This window comes from Polyergus mexicanus, unplaced genomic scaffold, assembly GCF_030449975.1.
Source record: "Polyergus mexicanus isolate NDT 795.1 unplaced genomic scaffold, iyPolMexi1.0 SCAF_4, whole genome shotgun sequence".
NCBI classification, from domain to species: Eukaryota; Metazoa; Arthropoda; class Insecta; order Hymenoptera; family Formicidae; genus Polyergus; species Polyergus mexicanus.
The window spans coordinates 12,212,513-12,224,839 of record NW_027223324.1 but is presented as its reverse complement, the minus strand read 5'-3'; the positions used below and the strand labels follow the sequence as shown (position 1 = coordinate 12,224,839).

General features: G+C 33.5%; 1 protein-coding gene across 14 annotated transcripts in view; it reads left to right on the top strand.

The window, feature by feature from the left end:
* Nucleotides 1-12,327, top strand: part of LOC138932899 (ankyrin-2) — a 76,529-nt gene that overhangs the window by 16,939 nt on the left and 47,263 nt on the right. For all 14 annotated transcript variants that reach the window (XR_011446865.1, XR_011446864.1, XR_011446863.1 and 11 more), the window contains exons 3-17: nt 7,728-7,829; nt 7,937-8,069; nt 8,275-8,438; nt 8,622-8,777; nt 8,892-9,020; nt 9,105-9,302; nt 9,386-9,682; nt 9,761-9,958; nt 10,085-10,231; nt 10,297-10,446; nt 10,589-10,729; nt 10,805-10,960; nt 11,042-11,140; nt 11,340-11,537; nt 11,630-11,813. Coding sequence is in view for 4 of the 14 variants with exons in the window: in XM_070295207.1 (XP_070151308.1) it covers nt 7,728-7,829; nt 7,937-8,069; nt 8,275-8,438; nt 8,622-8,777; nt 8,892-9,020; nt 9,105-9,302; nt 9,386-9,682; nt 9,761-9,958; nt 10,085-10,231; nt 10,297-10,446; nt 10,589-10,729; nt 10,805-10,960; nt 11,042-11,140; nt 11,340-11,537; nt 11,630-11,813 (2,452 nt within the window). In the remaining 10 variants the exon portion in view is untranslated. The remainder of the gene's footprint in view (nt 1-7,727; nt 7,830-7,936; nt 8,070-8,274; nt 8,439-8,621; nt 8,778-8,891; nt 9,021-9,104; nt 9,303-9,385; nt 9,683-9,760; nt 9,959-10,084; nt 10,232-10,296; nt 10,447-10,588; nt 10,730-10,804; nt 10,961-11,041; nt 11,141-11,339; nt 11,538-11,629; nt 11,814-12,327) is intronic.

Below are 12,327 nucleotides of genomic sequence, written 5' to 3'. Positions count from 1 at the left end.
TTAAAACACGCTAATGGAGAATGTTTTTACGAAAAGCCAATGAGACCAGTCAACGATATCGCGTCCTCGTAAAGATAATCTTTCTCGGTACTTGTTTTGTAACGCGGTAAACTTGAATTCATTGCCGGGATACGGGTAGAAGATGAGACTTCACGAAGACTATGTTTCTTCTGGTCACGATCTTCTAATTCTCTCTTTTGGTCAGTGACCGACGCAAATTGTCATTAATCATTGGCGTTGATAAGTCAAGACATTAATATCCAGAGCATTGCTTGGGGGATATCCCTATTATATCCCGAGTCTTTGGAGAGAAGGCGTACTCATTATACTCTTATGATTGTAACTAAATCTCAGCAATTGCTAACACGTCTATATAATAAATGTTTCTGTCGTGATCTTACGGTATTAAACTTTTAACGCAGTAAATGTTCAAACTATTACGTCGAAAAAACTCGGTTTAAAAAAAGTATAATCTGTGTTTTAATTAATTTCAATTGTGGGTTCTAGATTTGTATCTTTGAATTTTATAAAATAATTGCAAATTTTAATAAATTTAATATAAAAGAAACTAATCATGGATGTATCGTATAAATAGTGTATTTTTCGATATTTCGTTTTAACAGGGCTAATGGTTAAATTATAGCGCCTAATGCATTTGAAATAACGTAATATGACTATCAATCATCAATTTTGCACGTCGATTTATTAAGTATAATAGCTGACTAATTTGATGAAACCGCTACTTTTAATACAAAGTATACAGCCAGTTAAGTCTCTACGCTCTATATAGCTGAGATTATTATAACGTTCTACTCCGTCATTATTATCGCAACTACTAATTGTCTGACTACTCAGTCATAGCAATCACTTGCACCAGTTCCATGTCTGACATCTACATTTCTGAAGTATGTCCGCGAGCGATGATATAATAGAGCAACATCATTAATATCATGAAATTTATTTCTCATTTGTTTATTACCGTGTGATTAATAGTATCATTGAATAGATTTCCTACCACTACTGGTATACGAATATAGTGAGCGAAATATACTATTATAATTTGATATTTAATATGTACATGTTGAATCCCTTTTTTATTGTATACTGGCAAATTATTCTGAAAATTTTTTTGTGCTATTAATTTTAACTTTTCGCAGAAGTTGAGAAACTATTTTCGTCGCGTGACTATTAAATTCTAACGCATTCGAGAACTAAAGTTTTTTTGATTATTAAACGCAGCGAATGAAATATATATATATATATATTTTTTAAACTTTATTCTTTAGAAAGAAATATACGAATAAAGATTTACAATAAATTAATAGGATGTCTACGTGATATATTGTAATATGATTTTTTTTTATTTGAGATTAGTGTTTTTTTTTTAATTAATTAATTAATTCGCAACTCTAAAAAATCTTATATTTATTCCACTTTACGCGATGCATTAAAACGTCATGTAGGAATTTCAATTATTTTTTCATTGCGAAGAGGAGCATTCTGAAAGTAGACAGCATACGTCAAGTATAAATTTATTCCGGCCTACGTAATCTAAGAAGGACATAATATTCTTGTTTTCTATCTGAATATTGTCTGGCATTTTCCATTACGACATTATTAACCGAGCTGACGTTTCTCCGGCGTATTACTTCATTGATCGGAAAATGCAAACACGTAGTTCGCTCGTAGGTTACACTTCGAGAAAGCTTGACTCCGTGTTCTTTCTCTTCTCATCTTCCTTTGCTCTCCTCCATGGACCGTTTCCTTTCTTTTCATTTTTATTATCCTTTCTCTATCAAGCTCGAGCCAGCATCTTTAGTCAGTCAATGAACTCGGCCTCGTTTTATCATTGTCGTGACTTTAATTGCTGTTCTTTGCACGAGTAATATCGTCCTTATTGCCTACATATCTTTGACTACGTTTTAATGAGAACAGACCTTCAACAACTATCGTTAATTACGTAAGCAATTTTTTATAACATAGGACTTTGTCGTTCTTTAAATAGAAATTATTATTAAAAGTTACTATTCGCAACAAAACATTTGTTTCGATATAGTAATTACATATATCGAATATTTGTATATGAATTTTGTTGTGCTTAAATATATTCATGAATCTTAATATTGTATTAGTAAATTTTATTAAGACACGATTTCATCAAAAGTTTATACAAGCAATAATTTTTCGTAAAGCATCTTATCTTTTCTCCATGAAATTGCTACAACCATACATTTAAGAATTAAATTTCTCGAAATCATTTATTTTTGTTATCTTTTTTTTTTGCAATTCTTCATTGAAAGGCTAACTTCTATAAAGTTAACGATCTACTATTATTTATATGCTGATAGAGCTTAAATGTATAGTCACGGTTTTTTAATCGCACGCTTTTGTGGCGCTCGTCGGGCCCGTTGCAAGGATGCTTTGTGAAAGGGAAAAAGTGTGATACCTGCACGAGGTCCGTTGATCCCCATGCAGCAGGTCGTTGCACTCTCCGCTGTACTATCATCTATGGTTATGGCCTGTGACAGATTCGCGATTTTAAAATTATTATTAGAAAATTGAATTTATTGAAAAACGTTATTATTTTACATGAATACATTTCAATTAATCCATACTTATTTTTATCTCTAATTTACTTAGATTAATAATCTAATTTACTTAAAAATCTACATCAATAACAATCGTAAACGCTCATTCTTCTTTCGAATACATAAATATTTAGTTGAATTATTATTATTGACGAGCATACAATCTCTTTTATCACGTAGATGATTGCGAGTGCCAATTCCTACTTTTCTTTTGTCAGAACGAAACTATCGCGGCCGCATTCGAACGCATTCTATGGCTGTTCGTTAGTTTGGCGCATGGTGCGTCTATAGTTAGCTCGATGCACCGCCAGAAATTGCAGGCGGGCGCATAGCCATTACGATCATTACAATTGATGTAGTAGTACTCGCATCTGAAAGTTGCATCTGATAAAGGACGACTACAGAAGAGAATGCTTTTATCGTAACTCTGATGAATAAACGGCGAACACTAGAGGTCATGGAGCTATTGTCACAAGCCGGAAGTACATACTCTGTTCCTTTGCGTCAAGGATATGACGCAAAAAAAAAGGAGAACGGACTCTTGGATCGACAACGATAGAGAATATAACGTTAACAGCCACTAAATTTTAAACTTTGTCATGGCCTGCGTGTGCACGATCGTGCTATTACTCGGTTAATGACCCAAGTCTCGAGTTATCTGTTAAATTATTCCTTGTCTTTTCTCATTGCAGTTGGTTTGCGTGCAGGATCATTGTGACATTCGCTTTGCTTAGAACATACCATTCCATCTCGGTATTTCGATCCTCTCTTGTATGAAAATGCGACTTTAATTATCTCCCCGATGTCGCAATCGCGGAAAGGAAGATCTGTTATAAATTGCGACTATAAATAATTCGCGCCGATATATCGTGACGCAGCGTTTTTTTTTTTTTAAATGTCCGAAATAAATTCATACGTTATAAATTGCTGCGAGAGTTGATAGCGCGCAGTTTCTGACTCGGTGACGTCGTAGTCTGCGTTCTATGTTAAGCGACTTTTTTCACGCTCCCTAAGAGGCCCCGGAAGCCCTTAAAGCATCCCTGCCTAGACAGCAAGTGAAGTAAGTACACTTGCGTATAGTTACTGGGAACGAGTTCCTTACTTTGAATCACCGAGAAAACCGCAGAGATCGTTGAAACATTTATGCTAAAGTCTATCCGTGGAAAACCGCAACTTTAGACCATCCGCGGTAAAAAAAAAAAAAAATGTACTTGCTGGTATATTTAAAAACTTTATTATTTAATTATATCGCTGATAAAAGGAAGAATATTAAAGTTGCCTCGAATTTTGTATCTTGTATTCTACGATCTTTTCTTCATCTTTTAAAATTTATCATAATTACATAATAACTAAATAATTTTAAATGTTTCTTATATTATATCTGTAATTAATTGCACAGAAAAATCAAACACATCTCAGTGAGTTAATTCACACATTTTAGAGTTACAAATAAATATATTATAAAATAATATAATATATTATTTTTTTATTATATGTTTCAATGGATTATCGTAATAAATCGTAATAAAGTTACCAGTTATGTTACATAATTGACGTACAATTGACCTTCTTAAAGCACTTTAAATATGCACGCAACAACTCTTTAAGTGGCATTTGCGCGTCTCGAAGAAGCCTTCCGTAATAGCGAAGAAATATCTATAGCGCATTTGTCGCATACACGAAGGAAATTTTGAACCATAAATTTCGATAGACGTTTATTTATAGTTGCGCTTGTTGACAGTTTATTCTGAACTTATTGAATAAAGAGGCTCATTTTATTCGCATACACTTTATCGATTACTTTCAATTTCTGGGAGTGACGTGCGCTACTTTTTTTTTTTTTTAAGGAAAAGTATGTCGATTCACATTACACGCTCCGTAAATGGAATCTACCCTTTTGTTACGGTTGTTTAATGTAATAAGTAAGCGCAGTTGAAAAATTTTTTTGTTTGATGCGTTGAGATCTTTTTGACTATATATATTATGGGATTTATTTTTGGGCAGTAATACGAATTTTCATTGGGTGTAATATTATTTCACTGATATTTTGAGAATATTTTAAGAAATAATAAAAGTGCCATAATTTTTATTACAAACATATATATACAATAGCTATAGTTTTTTCCTCTATGCTCGCTTATTTTTCTACGTGGGAATTCTTAAAAGAAAGTGAGAGACTACCGAGAAAAAGAGAGTAGGGGAAGCGGTAAGGAATATCTCATCATGAGGAACTAACGGTCTACTGAATTATTTAAGACTTACCGGAGTAGTCCATGTGAAACAGAAGATTCCTTGCATTCGCAATACATACTAGCATGTATCCGTGTGAACACGTTCGTCAGCCTCTGCATACTAATGAATGAATTAAATACAGTATATATTTTCTCTCTATTGTATACGAGGTTGTCACAAATTTGCATAGCTCGCAAAATTTTTATGAATTATTCCATAAATAATGTGTTTTATCTTAAGTAGATAATATACGGAATAATATAAGGTATAATAAAATAATAATTAATATTGTTGATGGGATACATTAAATATCTAAATACCACGGATAATGATCTTAATATATCTTATATTCCTCTTTTATTTTTTATTTTTTTAACTTTAAACGGTCATATTATTTATTGGATGATTCAATGATACACGAAAATCAAATCGCAAAACTCGAGAGAACTATTCCTTCTTCACTTTCCTCGTTCCGTAATAATTTTGATTCAGAAAACTTTCCAATACATTTAAACCATGTATTACACATTTCGTTCGGATATGTTTTCTCCGGTATGGATCAAGTATACATCGCAGTATGAATACAGTGGAAGTTTATTTATACGGAATCTGTTGACCATTCAGAAAAATATTACACTGACAAACCGGTGCAACACGTCAGTTTTCGCATAGTTGATCCGCACTTGTATCTGTGTGCGACAAAACTAAAGCTGACATGAATAATTTTTTATTTTGATAACTAGAGAACACGATCGTATAAAAGTTGTATGCGATATGATTGGACGCGATAATGATTACTGCGACACAAACTCTATTCACATCTCTAATTTCTGCTTGATCGTGGAAATTAATAATAAGATAAATTTTAAAAACTGAGGTCTATTATAAATAATCGATATTTTTAAGGAAATAATCATCTCGGTATTTTGAGCATGTACAATATTTATGATAGAAAAATTATGATGATTGTTTTATTTATGTATAAATTACATTCAATATTAGCAAAAAAACAATGGTAAATGTCGCATGTAAGCGCAAGAGCAGCAAGGAACTGACTATCGATTTATCGCCAGGTTGTACTTTGAGCGCATGACGATAAAACATTGCTTCTCGACAAAACCACCCACAATTGAAGTACGCTATAGTAGTTTCACCTTCCATCACCTTACAATTAGCTATACAATTTGCATCATTTCTGCACGCAATATTTTATATAATGATCGCAAACCATCCAGCATAATAAAATATTTTACATTTTTATACTTCATAAATTAATATCGTAAAATGCAAAGCGGCATAAGTCTATCTTTCTGAATTGTTTAAAAAATCTTATGTTTTTAATATGAAACATTTAAATAGCTAAGGATTATCTTGCTAATATTAATCCATATAAATTTAAACTATAGAAAGCGAAATTGTGTTTTAAAACTTTAGTTAATGGATTATTTCCTTCTTCTGCATTTTATAACTTTAATTATGAAACTGTAATAATTATATTTGTTTGTCATATTGAGGCACAATTTCTGCCACTGAATATATTTCTAGGATATTTACTAACAATAAGTCACAGATTAATTGGAGATTGTCAATCTCGATATTTATTGTTTTCTGCGTGAGGAGAGAGAATGTGCAATTGCTTTAATCAAATCCATTGACTCGGTTCGTACTCGAGCTTCGCTTGGCTTTTATCTAGCACAGATTAGTCAAATAATATCTTAACTTATAATCTCAAAACCATCGGTTGTTCTTTTTCACTTAGATTTTTGGAGCAATTTAAAATTAATCTTTTCTTTATTGAAAATGTTTAGCCATATAATTTTCGAGCAATTAAAAGCAAAGAATCTCTGGCGAATTAAACTTTAAAAGCGAAAAGATAAATGACAAAATCATATTCTTTAATCAATTTCAAATGCTTTATGATACTTCAATAAAATTTTAATTTAAAAAATGTAGTTCTGTAAATATATAGTATATATAAAGAATTTTGAAAAATGATTGATAAATAATAATTATCAACATTGGTCAAAAAAACTACGGTTAAAAGGCACATCCGGTGGGGTTGAGCGATACCCTGTAGAACCAATTACAACGACATAGGATATATACCCGCTCAGTGATCCCGAATAAAGGATCGAATGCGAGATCGGAAGAGAAAGAAGGGGTCGAATTGAGGGAGAGAGATGGGTAACCGACAGAGAGAGCTGAATTTCCGTCATCTCTTGTTACAGACAGTACGGCGCCCCATGCTCTAAATCTATAATTAATTACTAACCCACGATGTGATCTGAAATAAGCCGGTCAACACGACCTACTCTCCGGAATTAATGTCGATTTTATTAAACATGATTGATAAAGCGATCGGACCAAAAATAAACATAGCTGAGGATAATATTGGACGTTTTATTTATATCAATTAAATATTTGAGATAATTATTTGAGATCTTCTCTTTTTGCGAAATCACAATAATACCAATCTGTTTACCAAATTAATTGACTATTAGATTCTTTTTAAATTTTCTTCTACAAACATACAATTTTGAAAAGAATGGAATTTACAAACAAGTTTCTCGCTAGAATACTGTTCCACTTGGAATTGTTATTTATACAAAGGGAAACGGGATGGTCGATTAGCAGCAGCACGTATCGAACGTGACTTGAGAGAAAAAAAGAATCGAGCTAGTTGCACAAGAATATCTCGAACGGATATTAATTCGACCGATATTTGCCTCATACATGTGGTTCTGATGTCAAGTGCGTTTAAATTTAGCCAATTTAGCACAGAAAAAAAAAACAGATATATAAAGAACGAAGATACAAATCTGGAAGGAAAGAATGATGAAGGTTAAATTTCATCTGATGTTATCTTGCTCTCAAATATATAATGAAATATTTTATCGTTATTTTCAGAGCGATCCGAGTACTGCATTTTTGCGGGCAGCTCGCGCTGGGCAACTCGAAAAGGTCTTGGAATATTTGGAATCTGGAGTAGATATCAATGCTTCTAACGCTGTAAGTTCCATTAATCTATCATCTTTTTAGATTTTACATAACAATATACTATTTAAATTTCGAAAAATATGCGTTTACATATATTTATATTTATTTATATATTATAGAATGGCTTAAACGCTTTGCATCTGGCAGCTAAAGACGGCCACTTGGAAATCGTGAGAGAACTCCTAAATCGCGGCGCAGTTGTGGACGCCGCTACCAAAAAGGGAAACACGGCATTGCACATAGCTTCTCTCGGTGAGCGAACACATTATTCTCATCCTCTTCTCATCTTGTCCCTTCTCGCGCAGGCCTCATGTCTCGTCGCTCATTAAATGCATACAGGACAAGGACGCGAGTGATTTTAAATAAACATTTATTTCACGAGTCTTACAAGCTCTCGCGTCGCAAAATGATATTGTGAGATGAATATTATTCGCGTGACATCGATACCCTCTTTCAGCTGGACAAGAAGAGGTTGTACAATTGTTGGTGCAACGAAATGCTTCGGTTAATGCACAATCGCAAAATGGGTTCACGCCGCTGTACATGGCTGCTCAGGAAAACCACGACTCCGTGGTCAAGTACCTTCTCAGTAAGGGTGCGAATCAGACATTAGCCACCGAGGTTCGTGTCAAATACTCCATTTTTGGTATTTTCTATCGTTGTTAAATTTTTTAATATTTTATCAGTTATTAAATTTAATATGTTTCTTATGTTCAAAGCTAAATTATTATTTAATAATTTATTATTTAATATCTATTTCTCTTTTATTAATACTTGAATATGTGCATGTTTCTCTTTTTATAGGACGGTTTTACACCATTAGCGGTAGCTATGCAACAGGGTCACGATAAGGTAGTGGCTGTTCTATTAGAAAACGACACTCGTGGTAAAGTTCGACTGCCTGCTCTACACATCGCCGCTAAGAAAGACGACTGCAAGGCGGCTGCCCTACTTTTGCAAGTAAGTTATTGTTACGTCCTGTGTCAGTCGCGACTAGTATTTGTTATAATAATAAGTAGAAATCATATATATAGTTTTCACGGCATAATTTCTCCAATTTCCCTCTTGTTATAGAACGATCATAATCCCGATGTAACATCGAAAAGCGGTTTCACCCCGCTTCACATAGCCGCACATTATGGCAACGACCGAATCGCTTCCTTGCTATACGATAGAGGCGCGGATGTTAATTTCGCAGCAAAGGTATATATTGTATTTTGTAGGACAAGAGAATTTAAAATTATTTGCATATTTTTTAAACACAATATATTCTCTCTTTCATTATAGCACAATATCACACCAATGCATGTGGCAGCGAAATGGGGCAAGATTAAGATGGTTAATCTCCTTATGAGCAAGGGAGCAAACATCGAAGCAAAAACGAGAGATGGTTTAACTCCTCTGCACTGTGCGGCCAGATCTGGCCATCATGAGGTAGTCGACATTCTCATCGAGAAAGGGGCCCCCATAGGTTCAAAAACGAAGGTAACGATAATCAAACGCATATATCTCGCAAATGAGAAGTTTCTCAATTATTTGTCGAAATACTACTTGGCTTCTGTTGACAGAACGGTCTTGCCCCGTTACACATGGCTTCTCAAGGAGATCACGTCGATGCTGCGAGAATTTTATTGTATCACCGTGCACCCGTGGACGAAGTGACGGTGGACTATTTGACTGCTCTGCATGTAGCTGCACACTGCGGTCACGTACGCGTAGCGAAACTACTTCTCGATAGAAATGCTGATCCCAATGCGCGAGCGCTCAACGGATTTACTCCTCTTCATATCGCGTGTAAGAAAAATCGTATAAAAGTAGTCGAACTCCTCCTGAAGCACAAAGCGAGCATCGAAGCTACGACTGAGGTGGGAAATTTTTAAGTTTTTTTTTTCACCTTCAATACATTCATAAGATAACAATATCATATATATGTTTTTTTATAGTCTGGATTAACCCCATTACACGTAGCGAGTTTTATGGGGTGTATGAATATTGTGATTTATTTATTACAACATGAAGCTAGCCCCGATATACCGACAGTAAGAGGTGAAACGCCGTTACATTTAGCTGCCAGGGCGAACCAAACTGATATTATTAGGATACTTCTTAGGAATGGCGCCCAAGTCGACGCCAGAGCAAGAGTAAGTACCTTTATTACAATAATAACTAATATAAATAATTTTAAGTTATTGAGAAGATGAATTTGTTATTTAATAGTATAGATGTAAAGAAGTGTGTTCGCGCGCGCGCGTGCGATTTATTTGTAGGAGGAACAGACGCCTCTTCATGTCGCTTCTCGTTTGGGTAACGTCGATATTGTGATGTTACTACTGCAGCATGGCGCGGGCGTAGATGCAACAACGAAGGATTTATATACTCCGCTTCATATCGCTGCTAAAGAAGGCCAAGAGGAGGTAAAATTATAAATATTATACATATAATGATATATATTTTATAACATTTTTATATTATCACATAGGTTGCATCCGTTTTATTAGAAAATAGTGCATCGCTTACTGCAACGACCAAGAAAGGATTTACTCCTTTGCATTTAGCGGCCAAATACGGCAATATGAATGTAGCTCGACTGTTATTACAAAAAAACGCACCTGTTGACGCTCAGGGAAAAGTATGTATTTTTTTCTCTCTTTAAGTTTAGCATTTTAAATAAAATTTAATTAATATAAAAATACATGTATATCATGTTACACATTATTTTATATGTTTAATAGTATTTTATAACTCTTTAATAAATATATTTTTAATTGCAGAATGGAGTAACGCCTCTTCATGTAGCATCTCATTATGATCATCAGAACGTAGCTTTACTTTTACTCGATAAAGGAGCTTCTCCCCATGCTATGGCTAAAAATGGCCATACACCTTTGCATATCGCTGCACGCAAAAATCAGGTACAATTACATATTTATATAATTTGAATTATGAATTAATAATTGTGTAATGGCACATCAAATTGTTTATGATAGATGGACATTGCAACCACTTTGCTAGAATATGGTGCAAAAGCTAATGCAGAATCAAAGGCTGGTTTTACGCCGTTACATTTAAGTGCACAAGAAGGCCATACTGATATGTCAACCCTTCTTATCGAACATAAAGCAGATACGAATCACAAAGCAAAGGTGGGTAAAAAAGGAGCTCGATATAATTTTAACTATTGTCTATTTATAAAAAACCTTGTATATTATTTATATATTTTACAGAATGGCCTTACACCTCTACATTTATGCGCACAAGAAGATAAAGTGAACGTCGCCTCTATTCTCGTGAAGAATGGCGCTCAGATTGATGCTAAAACTAAGGTAATATAATTGATAAGATTTCTCCAATTTATGCATGTTATGAAAGAATACGAATGTAGTAATATTAATGACTATTATCGTATCTTTAGTTACATTTTATTAGCACTTTATACATAATTAAATTATCACAGATGATATAATTTCTTCAATATAGTGACTGTATGTTCTACATATATATAGATTATATATTTTTGTTTAGGCTGGATATACGCCATTGCATGTGGCATCTCATTTTGGTCAAGCAGCCATGGTACGATTTCTTCTGAGATCTGGTGCTGCTGTTGACAGCAGCACTAATGCTGGCTATACACCTCTTCACCAAGCAGCACAACAAGGACATACGCTTGTCATTAATCTACTATTAGAGAGTAAAGCTAAACCGAATGCTGTAACTAACGTAAGTTTTATTTTAGCGAATTTTAAAATTCTATATTGAACACTACCAGAGTATTATGATCATACACTCAATATAAAATATTTTTTACACAGAATGGACAGACTGCTTTGGATATTGCACAAAAGCTTGGTTATATTAGCGTCATTGAAACATTAAAAGTTGTGACAGAGACTATCATTACAACAACTCATACTGTTACTATTGAAGAGAAATACAGAGTTCAAGCACCCGAATCCATGCAGGAGACATTTATGAGTGACAGCGAAGACGAAGGGGGTGAGTACTCATATTTGATATCGTAGAAACATTAATTATTCTTTTATTATTGCTGCTTATTATGTCTATTTGCTGCTAATTTATTGACAAACATTTGCGATATTGGAAAAAACAAACTATCATTAAAAAATGCAACAACATATGATCTTGAATCTTGATCATATGTTATTATTGCTGTTTAAAAAAAAAATTTGTTTCTGATATCGCAATAACATTTGTAAACATGTACTTTGATAGCTTACCGCTTTATATAACTATTTTGTCTTGCATTAAGCATTAAGATAATGCAGGAATAATAGATATAAGAGAAATTGAAAGTTGAATATTACAACAATGCTTTTATTTTAGCTATTATAATGCGTATAGATAAAAATATTTAATAAATTCTTTTAGTTTTTAAGGCAAAATACTTTCTGCATATAGATTGTTATTGCAGCGAATTATCGCGACATATATAGACGAAATAGGATAGATTTCAAAATGAAGACATAGGCTTTTGTAAATACAACAATTG